The sequence below is a fragment of the Cydia fagiglandana genome, chromosome 19, assembly GCF_963556715.1.
Source record: "Cydia fagiglandana chromosome 19, ilCydFagi1.1, whole genome shotgun sequence".
NCBI lineage: Eukaryota > Metazoa > Arthropoda > Insecta > Lepidoptera > Tortricidae > Cydia > Cydia fagiglandana.
The window spans coordinates 8471085-8493578 of NC_085950.1; the positions used below are offsets into that span (position 1 = coordinate 8471085).

General features: G+C 36.8%; 2 protein-coding genes and 1 long non-coding RNA gene across 3 annotated transcripts in view; all 3 read right to left on the minus strand.

Moving 5' to 3' along the window:
• Window positions 1-2727: 2727 nt before the first annotated feature.
• Window positions 2728-6348, minus strand: LOC134673704 (peptidyl-prolyl cis-trans isomerase FKBP1B). Its single transcript, XM_063531704.1, has 3 exons — window positions 6197-6348; window positions 4898-5058; window positions 2728-3625 (listed from the first exon to the last, which is right to left on the minus strand). Exons 1-3 carry the CDS (start codon window positions 6231-6233, stop codon window positions 3497-3499), a joined length of 327 nt encoding a protein of 108 aa, XP_063387774.1. The 5' UTR covers window positions 6234-6348; the 3' UTR covers window positions 2728-3496.
• A 2541-nt stretch (window positions 6349-8889) lies between these two features.
• On the minus strand, window positions 8890-15357 carry LOC134673804 (uncharacterized). Its single transcript, XR_010099510.1, has 2 exons — window positions 12064-15357; window positions 8890-11779 (listed from the first exon to the last, which is right to left on the minus strand). It is a non-coding gene; the product is annotated as an uncharacterized LOC134673804 (long non-coding RNA).
• A 107-nt stretch (window positions 15358-15464) lies between these two features.
• The window catches only part of LOC134673760 (calbindin-32), a 153392-nt gene continuing 146362 nt past the window's right edge, over window positions 15465-22494 (minus strand). Inside the window, exons 10-12 of the mRNA XM_063531780.1 lie at window positions 19451-19507; window positions 16964-17035; window positions 15465-16702 (exon numbers count right to left, since the gene is read on the minus strand). Of these exons, the coding sequence (XP_063387850.1) occupies window positions 16550-16702; window positions 16964-17035; window positions 19451-19507 (282 nt within the window). The 3' untranslated portion in view covers window positions 15465-16549. The remainder of the gene's footprint in view (window positions 16703-16963; window positions 17036-19450; window positions 19508-22494) is intronic.

A 22494-nucleotide genomic window follows, 5' to 3' on the forward strand; every position in this document is an offset into this window, starting at 1 on the left:
TCCATACCTAACATACTGGCAGTTAGGGCGATTGCAATTACGGAACATAGATTAAATACATATGTGCATAAAATACATAGGTAGTACCTACTCTAATAACCTCTAAGTAAAGCGCCAGTTAAGGGTAGATGAAAACATTACACGATCAAATAATGTCAGGTCGTTCAGTGACTGATCCAGACGGTTTTGTAATTGGTCAATAAATGTTATAACTACCCGAAAATGTTCAAATTGTTTGTTAACTTTTATTTAAATAAGAAGATACAGACTATACACGTCCACCGGGCACTTTTACTTTTTTTAGGGCGACAGGATATCCTACAAAAAGTGGCCGGCGACCATACAGAGGTAATAAGCGCTTAAGTTTCTAATGTGAGAAGTTAAGTATACTTATAAGTAAATATGCTTATAGTGTACTTATAATATAAGCGTCGTGGTTGCAATCGCCTCGTTAAAATTGATTTAGCATACTATAACATATAGGTACACAGCCCTTCCCTTGTTATATCCCACGGCAATTCCCTTGAAATAGTTTAAAATAAACAATAAATATATAACATTATGTGAAAGGCAACTCTTATTATGGTTTTGTACAGTTTATGTACTAGTACTTTCTAAGATATTGTCAAAATATTTTTATATACAGAGGTAGAACTTTTTATTTACGTTATAGCTAAAATACTTATGAAAGAGACTTTATAGGTATCGTCTTGGATCGTCCCATTCGTTTTTCGTCAAGTTCTTAAATTAGTCCTATTCTGCATTCGTCACTTATTTTACATTGAAAGCTACCGACGATTGTGATGAATGTAGATTGGGTGACGAAAGCAGAATAGGACTAATTTAAGAACTTGACGAAAAACGAATGGGACGACCCAAGACGATACCACTTTATATGCAATTATTGACAAGATATGAGTTTTTAGTTCTGTGCGGCATGACAGATTATGATTTGAAATTTTGAATATTAGGTTAATTAAGTAAATAAATACATAGATATAAGCGTAGAAGTTTTGTAATTTTGTTCGAAAATAAATTCCTATATTTATGAATAACGTAAAATGTTTTTTATTTAGTAGTAATTTCAATAGGTACCTAGATCTAGAAAAGAACAGCAACTATGAATAAAAAAGGTATCGTCTTGGGTCGTCCCATTCGTTTTTCGTCAAGTTCTTAAATTAGTCCTATTCTGCTTTCGTCACGCATTCTACATTGAAAGCCACCGAGGATTGTGACGAATGTAGAATGAGTGACAAAAGCAGAATAGGACTAATTTAAGAACTTGACCAAAAACGAATGGGACGACACCAAAAAGAATAAGCCTAGGTTTCTGTCATATAATTAGATGGATAAAAATGTGAGGCTACGTAATGAGCTAAAATCTAAATTATTAATAGCGCTTCGCTTTTGTTTGACTAACTAGCCGAACCGGCGTTATCTACAGGAAGAAACTTTTCAAGGTTTTTTTAGGGTTACGTACCCAAAGGGTAAAAATGGACCCGATTACTAAGAATCCGCTGTCCGTCCATCTGTCACCAGGCTGTATCTCACGAACCGTGATAGCTAGATAGTTCAAAATTTTCATTTTCTGGTGCCGCTATAACAAATACTAAAAAGTACGGAACCCTCGGTGGGCGAGTCCGACTCGCACTTGTCCGGTTTTTATAAGTATACAGTCCTTATTCATTACATATCTTTGGTCAATAGTTGGAAGTTAGCATTTTTTTATAGCAAAGGCAATTATCAAATATCTCACCAAAAATAAACAAGTTAAACCAATAGGGAATATTACGCGAAACTCTGCGTAATAGGGGGCGCCACTACCATACCATAATATTTTTGATCTGTGCCCTGAATGCTAGCCAAATATTGAAACGGGCAAGCTATGATGGCGCCATCTATGCAAACCTTTGACAGTTGCCAACACCATTGTAACAAAAATTATGTTCAGACAAAGAAGAAATAATAGTACTATCGTACAGAAAAGGACACTTCCTACAAACCCGAAGTTTAACAGCGATTCAGGGTCGAATCATGCTATCCCTTTCTAATATATAGCACTATCTCTTTCGGCTATTTAGGGTTGTTAAAATTCAAGTGATTATCTCATCTGTGGTCGTGCACGCACAAGGAAGTCAAGTGGTGCCAACCCTAATAATTGCTCGGAGCAATGCTGAGCCGAATGGAGCAGAGTTCGAGCGAAGTCAGGAGTGTCTCCCCACTGGTTCAGTGCTCAGAACCCCTGAACTGAAAGCAAATTAGCACCTGTACAATTTGACACTGGGTTAACCGCTTAAACTCGGGTTAGTGGGGTGGTGTAAGCGGCGCCAAGTATGTAATTTACTTCTTAGCCCCCATTCGCACGACAGCTTTTTCAACGCGCTTGAATCTGTCCACTCTAAAACGGCCAAGGCTTAAAGTCGAAAATCCAACAACGCTTGATAAAAAGCGCTACCGCTGTCGTGTCAATAAATACGCATGTATCCATTTGTCATTAAAGCGCTTTTTTAATGCGCGTCAAAAAAGCTGTCGTGCGAATGGGGGCTTAGGCCCACTTGCACCATCCACTAACCTGGGGTTAACCGGCTAAACCAGGAGTTACCATGGTTACCAGTACAATTTGACTCTGGGTTAACAGTTTAACCGCTTAACCCCGGGTTAGTGGGATGGTGCAAGTGGGCCTTAATGAGGCAAACGGAGTGTAAATCTTAGCAATAAAACGCAACATTTTCGCAATAAATTTATTCTTATTTCATTTTAGAGCTTGACTGAAATTATGTATACATATATACGGCACATGCGTGCACAACCCACCACAAGAAAACATTCCCATTTTGTGCTTCAAAAAGGATCTTATACAAAACAACACGACTATTTCATCTACGGGTCAAAATGCTTTTGGAATGTCATCGAGTGAAATTGTGACTGAATTTTCGAATGGGGCTTGATGCTAGGTTTCTTAGGGCCACATGCAGCACTCACTAACATAGGGTTACTCAGTTACCAGTACAATTAACTGGTTAACCCCAAGTTAGTGGGATGGTGCAAGTGGTGCTTAGCCTAATTGACTGGACTTAATCTAGTGTTTGGCTGAAAATAACCCAAGTGCTAAGTGAAAAGTACCCAAGACTCTCCTTTCCGAAAACTACTGGTAGCATTTAGGTATAGTAAACTTACCAAGCAGAGCACCTACTACACTGCTTTGGGCATTGGTAGACAAATTACTGTTTCTCATGATCCACTGTACCCTACATGATTCACTGTTCCCATAGCAGTTTAAATTGCATATGAGTGAGTACAGGGAACATCATAAAAACCTGATGGTTTGCAATTGATTCACTGTTGCCCATAGCTGTTTATATCGCACGTAAGTGAGTACAGGGAACATCACCTTAAAAACATGACGGTTTGCAACTGATCCACTGTGCATGGCTGATTCACTGTTGCCCAAGTACAGTATCTAGGCTAGGAGTAGTCTCGAGTCTCATAAGGTGGTTTATTCAAGTTTGATAAGCTCGACGTCGAAAATGAGGGTGGAGTTGGGGGGGATGACGCCGGGGTGACCTTGCTGGCCGTACGCGTAGTCGGGCGTGCAGGTCAGCTTGGCACGCTCGCCTACCGACATCTGGAATGAATGTTGGGTTAGATTAGAGACAAAGTAAATAGTTATGTTTACATTAAAGAGAGTTATAGAAGGGTCAAAAGTGGCACCAAGTGGTTCGTGTAATATTACACTCGGCGCTGGCTAGCCAGTTCCTTTGCTTGAACTTGGCTTGACACACTGCCGCGTGTCTAGATTATACTCTATCCCAGCGGTCGGCAACCTTTTAGCAGGGAAGGGCCACATATTACTCAACTCCGTGCTCGAGGCACACCCAGAGTGTGATTTGTTCGTGAGTGCAATTGGACGACTGATGATTGAGTGTAAGAGAGTTATAGAGCGAGAGATGCCTGTAAGTAGTATTTTATGATGTTGTTATGTAAATACATGTGTACCCTATGTATTTATCTAAAAGTACTATATTTTTTTTGAAATGTACTATATTTTTGATGCCTTATTCTGGAAAATACTATATTCCACCAAAAAAAGTTGGTTGGTTGTGATAGATAGAGATGTGTGGGTGTGATGTGTTTTTGTGTGTGATAGACGTTAGAGTTTTGTGTGTGTGTGTTGCTCCCATAGTGGATAAGATGGTGGAAAGTCGTATGCGATGGTACAGTCATGTAATGCGACAGGACGAAAACAACGCTGAAAAAAGGCCCTGGCTATCCCGGATAAAGAGAGGTGGAGGGCGACCGCCCGCCACGTGGTGGACAACCGTTGCGATCTAGAACGAGCTCAACAAGATCTAGATCGATAACGATCTAGAACAAGCTCAACTTGCAAGCAGACAACCCAAGACAGACTGTCTTGGCGCCGTAAAACGACGAGGGCCGACCACAAATAAAGGGATAAGGCACGGCAGAAGAAGAAGTATGGAATACATTGAAATGGGGTTGGCAACTGTCAAAGGTTTCCATAGATGGCGCCATCATAGCTTGCCCCTTTTTCTATGAGATTTGTCTTAAAGGGCTGGCATCCAGGGTATTAAAAAAACAAAAATTTGACACAATTCTAGGGATTGACAGGGCAAGCTCTATGATGGCGCCATCTGCTAAAAACTTCCACCGGCCAACCCCATTGATTAAGTTTGAAAATACCACTTGGTAATGTTTAAACTCAAGGGACATTTTTTTTCCTTTTATGGACAAGTTAGATTGTATTTGATTTTGGTTCTTTTCACAGGCTGGATTGGTATGTACTTATTACATTTTGGGGTCTAAAAAAAAAAAGCAAAATTTTGTGTGATATAACTAATGGATGACCCCTAATGTTAAATAATCTTTTAGTTCTTACCTTCGCAACACCTTCATCCCAGCCCTTGATGACCTCTCCCTTGCCGATCTTGAACTTGAAGGGCTTGCCACGGTCGCGGGACGAGTCAAACTTCTGTCCGTTGGTCAGCGTGCCCGTGTAGTGGACCACCACAGTCTGGCCCTTCTTCGGGTATGTGGCCTCTGTAAAAATAAATAAATAAATATTTAGCAACTATCTCACACAGCAAAGCTTGTACTATGTGACAATGTACATAACTCAGGAACAAATATTTGTGCTTGAATGTGTAAGTAAATGCCCTTACTGGGATTCAAACCCGGGACCTTCTGCTTCTTAGGCAGGGTCTCTACAGACTAGGCTAGGAGGCCATTCCATGTATATTTGTTCTTAGGAGGTACCAATATTTTAGCACAGTTGCACATACCATATTCACAAAGTACCCGAGTCATACTCACAGTGTAACTTTCCATGGCTAATAAGAGCATTTAGCTCAATTTTATAATCTACAAAAGTATTTACAATTGCTGTGGGGTCAAAATTAATTAATATTAGGTTAGGACAAATCCACAATAGGCCTGTAGTTCATGAATATGTACACATGTGCAAACTTGTGTTTAAAAATCTTGATTTTCAATGGAATGAATTTACAAAATAGGAACCGGAAATGCGATAAATAAAATATAAGATAGTGTGTGCAGTACTGCAGATAATAAGTGGAATCAGAAGTTGAAAATAATGTGCTCATAAGATCTAATTATAGAAACATTGGAGATGCTAAGATAATAATAATATGTTAATATTTATAGACTTCAATGGAATATCAAAGCCTTCAAGGTTTTCACAGTAATGGGCCAACACAACCTTGCAATACTATACTAGCTAGGCAATCTAGATATATTCTATTGTACATATAGAAATAGGTATGTATTTATAAACTTCAGCTGAGCGCAAGACCTAATCAAGTGTATGATAATTGCTTGAACACCAAATAAATTGGAACTACATAGGTAAAGATTGACGATATTTTTGCATCGATAGAACAGCATGTGTTTAAAAATGGAGTTAGACATGAATAGGTTAAGAGCCCGCCTATGGCGGCAGCAAGGCGGCGTCTTAAAGGTCACGTTATGAAAAAATAACAATCAATAAAAGTTACCATAACAATTAGATTATTCTTGTATTGTTTTCAACCTAATTAAAGATAGTTCTAAGTGAGTTAAGCACTGATAATTAGTAAAATACGATGAATGACAGGAAAAATCTAAAGGCAGTCGATTGGAATGGAAAGTAAATAGTTTAATTAGAAGTATATTTGCTTACCATCGCCAGGGCTGATCGTGTCCACAGTCACTCCCATTGTTGTTGTATTTACAATTCAATTACTTATTTCGAAAACCACGCTATACTAATGCACCGCCTCACCTTCACGCCTACGAACCTACGAACAAACACAATCTACGCCAAAGAGTATAATAAGTATGTATATCTACGCTACGCTACGCACGCCGCTAAAAATAATTAAATTCTAGTCTATGGTGCCATGGCGCCGATTCCAAGGGCTGTGATTGGTCCATTGTTTGACGTTTAACCATAAACAAATTCTTTTTTTTTTACAATTTACAATACAATTTGACAATACAATTTTTTGAACTCACGGTCAGCAGCGTCAGCAGTGAACATAAAGCTCAATCACATGTAGCTTATTTATATGGTCTATGTTGGCAAGATTGATTGGCAACTTAGATTGTGGTTATCAAAGCCTATTGACTTCCTTGGAATGACGTGACCCTTCATAATTGTACATGTGTGCTCCGTTTCTAGAGCTGTATTGCCAGTAATTACCATAAAAATATTTTACTACAGCAACATTGCTAGAACTGGCTTTGTCTATACGATTTCTAGGAACAAATCCAATTATTTTATCAAATATATTTTGATTTGTATTTTATGAAGTAGTCAAAGTCATATGTAAATTATTATTTATTTTTTGAAATATGTAAATTATTATCTATTTCAGTTTGTCTTTGTCTATGTTCATAAAATCTATGAAGGGTAGACGTGCCTCTACCCTCCTTGATAAAATTAAAAAAAAATTCTTTGTCAATAGGCCTCTTTGATAGGCCTTGATTTGAGTCTGGCCGGTAAGAACATAGACAAGACAAAAGTCTGTAATGTCAATGCTGTCATTTAAGTCATTTAACGCCAAAAATATAAATTTTCATATAAAACGATTTATTCACTTGAAATATATTTATTTACCTATTAATTTAAAAATAAAAACTATTCATATGTACGAGCAACATATCTAAATGCGTCGTCGCACAGACTTAGTTAAATTTAAACCGTTGTCGCTCTTCCTTCCTTGCTGTATTATGTATCCGGCAATGGCGACTTCATCAACAATTCTTATCCGGATTATGAAAAGCCCTAATGTGCGTGTGGAACCGTTGCAGTAAACCAGAAACAGCGATAATTTCAAGGTAAGAAATATATCAATCTTTAAATAAAAATGAGCGTACTAATTACCAAATTCAAATATAATAATTTAATCTTACTATCCCCGTAAGTCCCGCGGACGCTATGTCGCGTCCGAAATTATAATCTAAATTCATCATAGATGTAAAACCTCTCATTGTTTACGAGTAAGCTGGTAAATTTAGACCTTAGGAATTAGCGACGTTAGTAATTAGGAAGTTAGATTATATTGTTTAATTTGTGACTATTTTGTTTTAGAAAGTGAATCATGGCTTGAGCGTGTGATAATAATATAATCCTGGCCCGTCATATGATTTCTTGGAAAAAGCTCAAAGGGCACGTATCTGCTGCACATACAGACTAGTTTTCCGGTGACCAAGAACGCTGCGTGGAGCTGTGGAGCAGAAATGTCCGATAACCGGATAGATGTAATAACAACTTGTAACCATTTGCCATATCAATGTATGTATTCATATGTATTGCTCCTAACATATATACACTAATCCTAATAGGAATGAAAATATTTATATCTTAATAATACGTAACTTTTTGTAACCTTTTATATTTGACGAATTTTTTAATATAGTACCTAATCATTATCTTATAACGTATTTCTTTATTTATTTGTATTATGCTAATTTAAGAGCCCAACAACGTGCACACTAGCACCACTGCTAAAATATAATAATCGTGATTATTTAAGTTAAATTTAAATTTTACAGGTATTTAAAAAAGTGGCCGTTACTGACTGTATTGTGTATTTAAGTACCTTTTGAATACATCAAGCTAGTTTTTATGTTGCTGGATTCGTCAATCTATGAGCTCAAAACAAAAACGGCCGCTTTAGTTTTGAACGGGTAGGTTGACGAATCCAGTAACATAAAAATTAGTTTAATGTATTCAGCAGTGGCGCTAGTGTGCACGTTGATGGGCTCTTAAAAACCTGACCCCAACAAAAAATAAAATAATACAAAAAGAAATTCCCTCTTCGGGATTCGAACCCAGGACCATTAGCTTCCTGAACTGGATTACTACCAATACCCGCTAGGGGCGCTAGGCTAAACGGGTTGTCAATTCTAATTACAATGGTATCCTACCGAGCGCTAGTAGTATAAACGAACTTTTGAAGGGGACATTTTTTTGTATGGAGTTATCGTTCTTCTCCTAGTGAGTATTATATTCTTTGGTGGTTATACTCGTTATACTCTGTCAAGCCATTTCCGACAGTAGAAAAAAGCGGCAAGTTTAACAAATGGAGGCGCGAAGAATTTTCTTCCCATAGAAATTTTGAATATCGCGTCTATTTCTAATGACAAACTTGTTTGACTAGCTATAGATCATAGATGGTAGGATCCTAATGATCCTAATATAGACGTGCTATACGCGTGCCTCCGCGAAGGACAAAACACGCGACACTATGATTCCGAGCTATGATTGGTCGAATTTATTTGTTTCATTTTGTTTCTTTGGACTTCGTGTGCGACTTGGAGGTACGTGACTATTAAGTCCAGGAGATAAAATAATAAATAAAACAAACATTTACAAATATAAACATTTTATAACAAATATCGTATTTCAACACGCAGTGCCAGGCTTGGGAACAACTTAGCCAGATGTCTAAATAAATTCAGTTACAATACAACTTACTCCAACATTCGGCATCAGATAATGACATCAAAATACATTTTATTTTACAAGTACAGTCGGCTCCATAAACATCAATCTCGAGTTTTGCTAAGAGTTTTGTAGAGTCCATTTAAGTTAACTTTGCAACGACTTGAATAGCAAGGTGAGGCAGTGTCTTAATAATTTGACATTAATGATGACTTTGCCACACTTTGTCATTGCATATGCTATTTGGCATGCAGAGTTCGCTTGGCCCAACTCTAAGTGTGCTAGTAAGGGTCTATAGTCAGTATCATTGGGGCAAAGTTGTTGTTTAACCGCTCGTGCTAATATTGATACTCGAGCAAGCGAAAGATTCCAAAATTGAACCACGAGCGTAGCGAGTGGATCAAAAAATGGAATCTTGAGCGTTGCGAGGGTTTCAAAGCACGAGGGTTAAACAAAATTTGCCCCCGAGTGAAACACAACATTTTTCACCACACCAACCTGAACCAAATATTAAATGTAAAATATCAAACAAAATCAAACCAAATCAAATCCAAATGAATGTTATTAAATATTTATCATCCAAAATCATCATTTAAAAGTAATTTCTACCAGCAAACATAAGAAACCAACTCAAAATTTGCATTTGATTACTTTGTCTCACATGTGAATAAAATGCAACTTTGCTATCAGTTTTTGAAGTGCAAAGTAAGCCTTTCCGAGCTGGTGTGGTGAAAAGTAAATAAAATCTACCCCCAAATGACTCCTAAAGCCAGTTCAGGGTAGATGAAATCGTTACACGATCGAATAATGTAGGTTAAAGTCAGATCGTTCAGTAACAGATCCAGGCGGTTTTGTATTTGGTTGGTTAACCAATAACTGTTATAACTACCCGAAAATGTACAAGTTATTTGTTTACTTTTATTTAAACACCTATAGATACAGAGTGTTGGATAGGTAGATATTTTTAAAGCTGACTGTGCTTAAGTAATTCCTGTCATTAAATTACAGTACATAACATATTTAGTAGCATACTTAGCTTTTAGCAAATTAAAAATCCTTGGATTGTACAGTCGCTGTCGCCATCAGATATATCGGAGCGGCCGAGGTGCTCAAAAATATCTCAACACGCACTCTAACGCCTTAACAACAGAGGCGTGTTCAGATATTTGTGAGCGCCTTGGCCGCTCCGATGTATCTGATGGCGATTGGACAGTACGAGTATATACACCGTGAAATTTTAGTGGATGTTTTCCCGCGGCAGGGCGATTTGCTATCGGTAGTACTTTCGAATTATGGTAGACAAACTTATAAATAAACTGTATTCCAAAAAAAAAAAATTACAAAAAAATAACCTAAACTCGAACAAGCGAAAAACAATAGTAACACACTAAAACTGCAAGTCGACGACAGTTCCCGATATTGTAAACAGATAAACAAATAAACATGCACATGTTACTTTTATAAACTGTGTAACAGGCTAGAGTGCTTTACTGTTTGACAACTGAAATTAAAATTTACTTAGACTGTGCCTTCACAGTTGAAATAAAACCTTATTAGTTTGATGATTGCCATTACGTTGTGTCAACTTTGGTAAATCGAATAATTACATCCTCTTCGCTTATTAAACTAATGTGATAACAGATCCTGTCAATGTCATCACTGCTATTTCTAGTAAAATGGATCGACATTACGAATATTCTAATTTAGAGTACGTCGCGATGGTGCAGCTGTACGCTAGGGCTAACTACGACTCCCACGCCGCCCGGCGACTGTACGCGGAACCGGACCATTTACAGTCGTTGCGTCTTCGGGGGATTTTAAACCCCCAAGTTCCACACGGACGAACAATAAAATTGTCGCCGCAACACAGCGACTGCTTAACCACGGGCAGTTTCAAACGCCAGCACATGCACAGGGCAGAGGTGATTGTGTATTGAATGAGGCGGATTGCAGTTCGAACAATTATTGCGGTATCGGGAAGTTTAAGTGTTTGTTTAAGTTTTTGATCATTAAAAGCTTGATCTTAACTTGTTATGTTTACTTTTAAGGATCTGCAAACTAACTGCACGTAAAATGTGTGAAGGAAAAATAATTGGAACTTCTTTTTAGGTTATTTTGTTTCATTCACTCAAAACAATTAGGTAGGTACTACTGCAGTGCTACTACTGGTGTTAGGTCACTTTCGAGTTTCGTTCGACACATTTATAAATCTGGCATTTCTTAACATTATTTACAAAAAAAGATTACACGTCGACTGTATATCGATAGCAGAATCATTTCGTTGCGGGAAAACAACCACTAAAATTTCACGGTGTATATAAAGTTAAATCGATCTTTATCTTGTAAGAACAGAATAGGGCAAAAATTAGTCTTATAAGATACTTATAACTTTTCTAAAATAATCTAGATTGAGTTAAAAATTGAGAGTAAGTGAATTAACCCCGGCTACACACGTAACTATCAAATCGTAGCGATTAAACTGTGCAGTCCGGTTTGCGCAGTTTTACCTACCGTGTGTAGGACAAATCGTTACGATAATCGACAACGATTTGTCATACACACGGCAGATAAAACTGCGCAAATCGGACTGCACAGTTTTATCGCTACGATTTATCGTTACGTGTGTGGCCTGCATAATAAGACTAATAACTACAGGGTGTCCAGCGAATGAAATCCGCATTCATATTTTTTTTTATAAAAAGAAATAGTTGTGGATTAGATGTTCTACTCGTAGTTTAAAAATCATATTTTGAAATCGGAATTTGCCACTGGACACTGTAAATTATAAACTTTCCATGTGAACTGAGATTTATACTCTGACAAGCCAACTTTGTCAGTAGAGAAAGGTGCGAAATTCAAAAATTGTACGGAAAATCGATCTTTCGCGCTTAAATTTTTTTAAATACATATGCCGCCTTTTTCTGCTGACTAAGATATATGGCTTGCCAGGGCTATAACCGCGAAAATCGAAGTTCGCAAATTGCGGGAATTTTTCTCTGTCACTCTAATTACGTCTTCGTTGGAGTAAAAGAGAAAGATCCCCGCAATTTGCGAATTTCGGTTTTCGCGGTAGCCGCTCAGATCATAATTATGATAACCACCTGTTTTGTTCACATTACTATCCAAGGATCTTTCATGAGCTCAACGCTATATAAATCTTATTTATCCTTATCATATCTATAAATATATACTTAGGTATTATGTTGGCGTTTTGTGCATATCATTCCATTCTTAAAGCTAACTATATTTTTGATCACAACGTCTATTTTAACACAGATAATTATTTAGAGCATGCAGCGCCATCTAGGGCGATTAGTTAACACTATAATCGTCAGAGAATGATGAGTGGTGATATTTTTTATTATATTAAGCAATCAACAGCGTAGAAGCAATGACTGTCATTGACATTCTCTAAAATATGCGAACCCGCGCGTATTTCGTGAATGACCATCTGACAGCCATCACTATATGCGTGCAAACGTTCGCGTTTGATATACGAATGTTCGTACGAATACTACGAATGTTTGTGGCCCAGGTATTAAGTCCGCTCCACACTCGCGTTCGCGGCTTCGTGCCGCGAATCGCACGCGAGTGTGGAGCGGGCTTTATAGATGATGCAGTCACCACGAGGTGTGCAGAATGACTTTACTGATGTGATCGAAATGTTTTCAAATATGCGAAATTTCCACTTGGAACAATTTTGAAAAGCTACTCATATTTTTGCATAGGAATCGAAATTTTTCATTTACAAAATAAAAGTTTCCTTTGAAATTTCCAGCCAGAAACTCAACTTTTTGGAAAATTTCCGCTACTTGCCCATCTATGAAGCTTATTTTCATTTTAATGACAGGTTATGAATTAGATCCATAAATAAATCAGATCTATTTCACAACCTGTTATTAAAATCAGAATACGCCTGTGTCTTCTTTACCACACTATAGGTCAAACAGTGGTTATGGAGTTTTTTGCAAACTTCCACTATTGGCTGAAATTTCCACTGTTATTGTATAAAAATATTGCATTTCGTAAATAATTATGATTTTTAGTTGAGAAACTAGTGTGCCTAACCAAGGTGACAATCTCTTTGTGTTTCTATAAGTCTATACCTCTATTCCATATTAGTCCGTCAGTGACTGTTGAGTTTCTTTCGTTACGGAGCGTAAACGATAGGCATGTTGGCTACGCACTCAGATGTACAATGGATTAAAAATTACAGTAACAAAATACATGTTTATAACATATTTTCTGTTCGTTACCGGATATCTGTCTTAAACCGTCTAATAAATACATCATTGGTAAATAGACATTCTAAACATCAATAAATTAAATTATTAATTATTTTATACTTAAAACAGACAATTAACATCAACAAACAACAATTAAATACATATCCTTGTTAATTCTAAATCCATTATTATTTACAAATAAAAAATAAACAGTACTTTATTTTTTACGCAAATACCAAACTGTTGTTATTCAGTCCATTTCATAATGGATTGAATTTTACGAATTTATAACACGTTATAATAAAAAAATACTTTCGAAGGATGTTTGAAGATATACATTAATATCTAAAATTATATTATTGTGAAAAGAATGATTTAAAATTGTTAATAAATTTGCACTTTATTTTATTAGTGCTGTAGGACTTTTATTTAATAAATATTCATCTATTAAAAGTTCTTTGAGACTTTTTTCTATTAAAATGTTTTGTGCTTATCAAAAATGTTGTTACTAGGTGTTTTCATTAAAAACTTTTTAAATGTCTTATGATATGTAGGAGTACCTTTTTTGTAATGATATTTATGGATGTAAAAATCTACATTTTCCTACAATATGATTTATGAAAATATGTAGGGGAATCTTAAATATTTGGCATTAGATTTGGCTTTTAATAAATATTTTAAACCGTAAGTTAACAAGAGTTTCAAGAGTTACAAAATAGTTTTCAATGATATAAGCTGTATTTTTAAGAGATTTTCTCACGGATTAACGATAATTGCGTCTAGACAAAGTTTTACTGGAAAGTAAAATAATAATTAGAAGATACGTTTCATTTTCACACAATCTACTTTTTATAAGTGAATTAATTAAGTTAACAACCCTGGTTACACGTTCTAAATATACGTTCTTACGCATTTTCCAATTACATTTAATTTACGTAAAATATTTTAATAATAAAATAGCGGTTGTTAGAATAACTTTACGGCTAGCATAAGTTGACATGCGACGTTTACGCTCGATCGCAGTCTATCTCGCTTGCACTGATGTATTAGTGCGATCGAGAGAGACCGCGATCGAGTTCAACACAGTCGGCAGCGTAAATGTTAAAAGTCAACTCATGGTAGTCGTACCTCCGTACTATGTGTTACTAATGTCGTATACATTTGCAAATATATTTAAATGGCACAATACCAAGCAAATTAAATTAACATACTACATCCTTTGCACTCAATCTTACACCTTGCCGTCGGTACATTGCTAAAATTGTGAAATATAAATGTGAAAACTCGCTTGGGAATCTAAATTTTCCATTTCCGAAATTAAGTTTCTTTTGTTTCCTGTGTAATTTTCCTGAAATTTCAATTAACTTATCCAGCTTTTTGGAAACTACGAATTTACAAGTGCGACAGAGAGGCAACACGTCGAACGTGGTTCGCGGTAGGCCCTCAGATATCTTTGTCTCTTAATTTACCCGACCACATTTTCATACTATAATGTGCGCTCGGGTAATTCCGGCTACTTCAAAACGTCGGTTAATTTCGAAAAACACCCATAATTCCATTATATTAGGCCATTTTTGGAATTATCCGAGATTTTTAACTTTTCGGAACGATCCAAATACACCTATAGGGCGTATAAACCACGTATTATAGGGCGTTTAAATTCGCATCTAGCAAAAAATGCGAAAATCGCGAATGAACTGAATAGGCTAGTAAATGTACTTTATAGTGACCCATATTTTTTAATAAATCATTTGAATACATGAGTTGCTAATTACCTTTTCGCACGTGTATTGTACAACGTTTTACTGTACATATGGCCCGTTAAACTTTCGATATACGTACGTATAGTGCTAGTTACCGCACCAGGGCGGTAAAGTAGCACAATATGTACTGTAAAAAGTTTTACAGAAAATATTTACAGTACAGCGACAAATCCTACTTCCAGTTTCGCAGGATCATGAACAGCTACTTTCAAAAGAGCTATAAGGGATGTGTTAGTATAATAACTAACAAATGCGAGATTTTGACCAAGATACTGTTTACCAGACGTAGAGTATAATGGTATTTTCTCGGAAACTTTCGTATTTTATATGCTACTTCAGTCAACCTCAGTACTTTTTTTGCCGAGACTGACTGTAAAGCCTCCTCCACACTCGTGCGCGAATCGCGGCGCGAAGCCGCGAACGCGAGTGTGGCGTCGATTTTCGCAGACAGCGAAATCGACTCCACACTCGCGTTCGCGGCTTCGCCCGCGATTCACGCGCATAGTCTGGAGGGCGCTTAATAGCAAGACACGTTCGTACGTTTCCGTGAAATACGAAAAACAATTGAGTCGCTTAACTTCAAACGCGAGCAAATCCATTTGTATGATTATGCGATTTTGGTATTGAAAAAGGTAATAGGGTAGTTTTACTGAGAGGGTCGAATGGATTTACCCGAGTTTGAAGATAAGCGACACAATTATGCACTACATCTGTAGAATTACTAACAAATAGGTATAGTTCGTTTTTTTAGCATTAGAAAGAACTTGCAAGAAGGTAAGCGATCTTGACTGGTCTTTTAATTGAAAAACGCTTTTTAAAAAGCAAAATTCTATTACTTATGAAAGAAGAAGAATATAAATGAACGTATTAGATTCATAATTGTTACATATTTTTAAAATGTGTTTTTCAATTAAAAGACACATCAAGATTGTTTACCTTATTTCTAATGCTAAAAAAAACGAACTATAGGTACGGGATTTTAACCGATACACCAAAACCGACCGACCGACCGATACAAAAGTCGACCCAATGGCAAATCGAAGTAAAATCGTACAATCAGTAGACCGCTTAAAGGCGTGCCCAGACGGGGACAATTTTTCGCCAGTTTGATTAAATTGTCCTATAAAAAAATCAGGCCGCGTAGCCAAGAAGCCAATCGCTTACGCTCCGTAGCGATCGAATCGCAACTGTCACTGTCGCGCTAATACGGAAGCGTGATAGAGAGACATAATGCTTTTCGTTGTCGAAGCGATAGCGATTGTAACCTTGGCTAGACCGGCAGGCCGTGCGGACGCAAACGCCAATTTGGCTCGCGGAACTCAACCGCCGATATGCAGACGCAAGAATATCGATTTGTGACGCTGCTCGTAGTATTCGCGTTTGGGGCATTTCTTTAAATAAGAGCGCTCAAATATCACCATAAATTTAAAATTGGTGAAAGTGGTCAAATTTGCGTTTGCGTCCGCACCACCTGATTTGATCGGACAATTTAATCAGATTGGCGAAAAATTGTTCTCGTATGGACAGGCCTTAAGTGGTAAGCTAGAAAATTCGTTCAGAAATCGGGACGGAGTGGCGAACGCGCGCTCGCGAGTTCACGGCGTGGTGACTTCTTCTTCTTGATGGTGCTTGGCAAGCGCTAGAAGGATCATGGTTAGCTGTTTCCTGCTGATTTTGCCGTCGCTACTGTATTCTACGCCTTGGAGGATGGTTTCTTCGAACTCTAGTAAGTCCTGGGCGTCGTAATCCTGGAATTTGTGAAATTTATTTTTAGTTTTGATTATAGTGAGAAACTATAGCCTGTCAAGCCAATTCTTAAAATGTAGGCGCGAAGGATTATCGACCCATAGAAATTTTGAATTTCGCACCTCTTTCTACTGACAAAGTTGTTTGAGAGACTATACCAACCAACTTCACATTTAAAAATAAACACAGTGAACCTTCTGTGCCTGTACTATTATTTATTCTGTGCCAAAAGTAAAACAACTAGTAGAAAGTAAATTGATTACCTTTTTCACTAATTCTAATAAATCCTTCAGAAAACCGCGCAGCTCCTCGTTCTCGATGGAGCCATTATTGTCCTGAAATAGAATAAAAATGTTAGGCAAGAGTGATGTTGATTTGGCTGTGGGAGTTTTACATTCACAAAGCCTACTAATGCCTCCTCTACACGAAGGGCCAGCGCCGGCCATTCCAAGGGACACAGCCATGCGGTAGAGTGAGATAGCAATATCACTTGCTCCCTCTAACGCATACATGCATCCCTTGGAGTGGCCGGCGTTGGTCCATCGTGTAGAGGAGCCCTAAGCTTTGCCAGCAAAGTTCAGGACCAAAATAAAGTGAAACGACTATAAGTTCGTTTTTTTTTAGCATTAGAAAGAACTTGCAAAAAGGTAAGCGATCTTGACATGTCCCTTAATTGAAAAACGCTTTTTTTTAATCAGTAATTATTACTTATGAAAGCGGAAGAATATAAATGATCGTATTAGATTCATAATTGTTACAATTTTGTAGAAACTTATTTTTAAAATGTGTTTTTCAATTAAATGACACATCATGATTGTTTACCTTATTTCCAATGCTAAAAAAAAACGAACTATAAAGGCAGTATCATTGTTAAAAAGTGTGTTAGGGCGTCCGCTAGCTAGCGCGGTTGCACGGAGCGGGCTAACGAAAAATAGTACATCGGCCTAGCCACGGCAACAATCGCTATCGCTTCGACAACGAAAAGCATTAATGTCTCTCTATTAGGGATGTACCGACTAGTCGCCGACTAGTCGGGAAAGCCGACTATCCGGCCACATTTGTAGTCGGCGATTAGTCGGCGACTAGTCGGCAAAAATGGCCGATTAGTCGGCACTTTATTAGTGAAAGAAAAACAGAAAAAAAAGAAACTAATAGTTAATATTTACCATATGTTTTATGTCTATTTTACAGGGTGTGAAAACTTTTGTTCATATAATTGACCGTTTGATCGTTATCGTATGGTGGTGGGCTGGTGTTTTCTTCTACAGGTCGATCTCAACTGATTCTCGTGTAATTTCATGGCCAAGTTCTATACTTACAGGATTTTATTATAATTCAGTTTTTGTTTTTTTTAATGGTGGAGCCATGGGGAACTATTAATGTTATTGCAAAATTTAGAGACTTATAAACAGGGCACGTTGCTCGTAAAGACGCTGACGCTTGGAAATACCTCCTACAAGTTGTACCGTGTAGTGACGGTCTGCTCATCAGGATCGCAAAATAAAATAAAAGAAAGACAGAAATTGAACGAGGATTCTTGTGATAGGTCTTTGAACCTATAGAGAACACCTTTTAGCCAAGCTAATATATGAATAGCGCAACCAAAAGAGCAAAACTATTGTTTTTCACCTGAACTTATACGAAACTAATGATATGGCCGACTAGCCGACTAGTCGGCCGACTAATCGGCCATTCGAGCGCCGATTAGTCGGCTAGTCGGCTAGTCGGCCAAATCAATAGTCGGTACATCACTACTCTCTATCACTCTTCCATATTAGTGCGACAGTGACAGTTGCGTTCCCATCGCTACGGAGCGTAAGCGATTGGCATCTTGGCTACGCGCCCAGTTAGACCAAGCTAAGTTGACAGCGATCTTGTTAGCCCAGACTGTGCAAGTGTTAAATTTAAAAAGGTTTAAATTGGTTCGTGTAAACGTACGGACGCCAAGTCCGATGTTTCTCTTTTTTGAACTTTGCTTGACACGTATAGCGTGTCGAGATCTAAATAGAGAGTTATTTCGTGAGTTATCTAACACGACAAACGCCATCTGTATTTAAAAACTTGTCCTTGTCACAGTCTCACTTTTTGTTTGTTCCCCACCAAAAATTTTGTATGGTTTATGGTGGGCAACAAATAACCCGACCGAATTACAGTAGAATCCGTTTATTATGACTCCGCTTATACTGACCAACCGCTTACTATGACGTAATTACTGTGCGAAGTTTGGTTTTCATATAAAATTCTTTGTGACAAATTCGGATAAGATGACTTCGCTTATAGTGACAAACCGCTTACTATGACCTAAAAATCCTATTTCCATGAAATGATGTCCGGTTATACTGACACATTCGCTGGTTTTCGTGGCCGTCACCACGTCTTTCCCTTCGAGGACGTTTGGTGCGTTCTTGGCGTGTAAGGTATTTTAGTTTTGACAAGTTGATATTTGTTACAAGTTTAATAAAACTCATTTCTCATAAAGGAATTTGAGATTAATTTGGAAAACAACAAAAATAAGAAGTTGTACAAGTATGTTTTATATGACATCCGCTTAGTATGACGTGTTTGTCACTTCCCTTCGATGTCATTATAAGCGGATTCTACTGTACATAGATTGTTTTTGGTATGTCGTCAGGAATGTTAAAACGTGTTTTTAATATTGTCGCTTTGCGTAATGTTTTGTCCCTCACGGAGGCACGCGTATAGCTCATCTATGTAATACTAGGTCTATGCAAGAAAGTGAATGAACTTACCCTGTCGTAAAGCGAGAAGACACGCTCAATGTCATCCTTAGTCAGCTTCGTCGCTCCCTGAGTAGGCATTAACAAAACGAGTATCATTAATAAAAATATACCTATGTATGATTTGGGCAAGGAGAATTTAGACTAGAGGATTATTGTCAAAGTAAATTGTGTAGTCAGTACGTGTACTGCCATCTTTCAACACAAATGATTAACATTTTTAAAACGCCATTTGACTTTGATCATTGTTTTTTCACATAATATAAGAGTAATTTAAATGTAAAAAGTATCTATATATATATAATCATTTGTGTCGAAAGATGGCAGTAAATAAGTACTACTGCCTAAAAACTACTAAAAAAAGTACTATATAACTGCATAATTTACTTTGACAATATTCCTCTACTTCAAATTCTCTTTGATTTGGGGTTAATCACGCCGTACGCGGTGGGAAGAAATGGACAACTCGAGTCACAATTGAAGTTTGAACCTTATGCAATTCTATTTTAAGTTCAAATTTGTACAATTTTATATCTCGAGTTATCAACTTCTTTCCGCCGTGTACACTATTATGATTGCGATTGCGAAATAATAAATAAATTTAGAAATGATACATTATTCACATGATTAAACGCTAGTCACTCTGGCAAGCCAACTTTGTCAGTAGAAATAAGCACGGAATAAAATTGTACATTTTAACACCCTACATTTTTTATTTATTATTATTTCTACTGACTTGGCTTGCCTGATTATATTTACCTGCTAGTAAATTTTGGAGCACTATTATATTGTTGACTAAAGCTTTTTTTAAATGGAAAATTAAAGAAAAATATAAAATAAAGCAGTATTTGATTCAACAGTAAAAAATACATAATTATGTAAAGTGTACCTAGAAGTGCACTAATAATTCACGTGAAAAGTAAATACTCGTACTAAAGTGTTCATTTTTAAATCAATCAACTTCAATAAGTAATATCTTTAAAATGGTTTTTTATTTTATTTTTGCCATTAACATAAATAACTGTAAAGATGAATTAATGTAAGAAGTATATGTACTAGTATCTTAAAGACATAACAAGTATCTATACTATTGCGAAAATGGACATTTCTATTTAAAGTTGTACCAAAAATTGTTGTGTTAGAATTGGGATTTTTTATATTATTTCTTCTCAGAATTCCAAAATCTAAAATGCAAGTTAGAGGTACAACTTTTAATAGAAATGCCTAAATACCTGTGACAGTATTTCACAGTGACTCACCTCTATCCCCTCCATGCCTTCCTAGAGTGCGAAGTGCAACACAAGCTGAGTGTTAGGACGTAGACAGGCAAATCAATGATAGAAGTCAAGCAAGTAAAAATTATACCAAGTACAAATATCTAGTATTTGTCGTGTACTAGTTCTTTTCGAATAGTGCGAATACCTAGTATTCTTAGTCCGTTATAAATTGGGAATATTTTATAACATTACGTGTACACATTATTTATAGTCAATTATAGTCATATTGTGAAATATTTGTGACAATGTGTGATTTTAATGTTGTGTGACAAAATAGAAACGGTAAATGCTCAGGTTTAATGATTATTAATTATTATTATTACAGAAAATGGTTATGTTATGTATACAAATGTATGAAATTTCTACTAGGTTATTCTATATACACGGTGGCCAAAAAATAAGCACTTTCCCGTTGCCAGGGAGGTTGTGGGTTTATACTGAGCAACTTTTACTACAGAACCAACACCGAAATCGCGAAAAAAAAATTTACCCTCCCATAAAATGGACCAGCCAAAATGTATGAAAGAGCCAATTTTTTTTTCGCGATTTCGGTGTTGGTCCCATGGTAAAAGTTGTCAGTATAATCCCAAAACGTCCCTGGCAACGGGAATGCACTTATTTATTGTCCAACCTGTATTATGTAGGTAGTTGTGATAGGTTTGGGTAGGTAATTACTTTTTTCAATGACTGATATTCAATGTGTAGGTGTGTATGCTGCTTTAAACAAAAGTATAATAATGGAAATGAGGATAGAATGAAAGAAGTTAGGGTTATGTATGCATTGCGTAAAATAAAAATAATTAGACAAATTCAGACAATATTCACTTTGAAATTATTTTCTAGATATTGATTTCTACTTTATTCATCATTTCTCTTAGGCTAGGGTTTTTATAATATGAATATAAAAGTAAAATATAAAAACACTTACAAAACAATAAAAAATACATATAAACACATTATAAAAATCCTAACCTAGGGTGCCGCCAGCAGCGGGGCAAGGCCCAAGCTACCGGTGGTCAGGGCTGCAGAGAGAGGAACCGACGTACTATCCGCGCCGTGTCCAAGATCACCGCCTTCTGCATCTGTCCCTTGATCCAACCACCTAGCGAGTCTCTCGAGATGTTGGTCGAGACTCTTCGCTATTAAACCGTTCACTGAAACGACTATCGGGACAATGATCGTCGAATCAACATTATTGATTATTATTATCAAAGTAAATGTATTTAACTATTTATATCTTAAATAAAATAAATGAATATTGCCTGAATCAATTTGTCAATTTCCAAAAAGTGACATCTATAATTTAAACACAAAAACTTTCCATGCAGATGCGTAAGTGAAAATATGGCATTTCATTTCACACTAACTCTAAAAATTTCGTTATCTGTGGTCATATTGTGTCAGACAAAGCTGTGCTTTCGCTAGAAGAAATAAAGTTTATTTTCATTAGCACTTATTTAAATATACAAGGCACGTTCACACTTGAATGCAAAGATGAGGGTAGATTAAGTATGGAAATCCGTTGGAATTGGAATTTTCATATGCCGAGCTATTTCAAAGATATTTCCATATATAAAAAGGTTATCTCGGGATGAAAGGGTTAGGCTGGGTATAACTTCGGGGGAAGTGGGTTCTACAGAACATCTGACCTTCGAAATTTAAATGCAGGGATCGTTCGTCCCTCTCCACATATTATCTATGAAAAGGGACCTTATTGTCGATGGCGCTTACGCCGCACAGCATCGCGTGGCATTGTTTTTATATCGGAGCATCGTTCAT

Coding starts and splice junctions, on each gene's coding strand:
- LOC134673704 (XM_063531704.1), bottom strand. CDS start 6,233: ATGGGAGTGACTGTGGACACGATCAGCCCTGGCGATG. Junction 5,059..6,196: donor CACGATCAGCCCTGGCGATG/GTAAGCAAATAT, acceptor TTATTTTTACAG/AGGCCACATACCCGAAGAAG. Junction 3,626..4,897: donor GGGATGAAGGTGTTGCGAAG/GTAAGAACTAAA, acceptor CATTCATTCCAG/ATGTCGGTAGGCGAGCGTGC.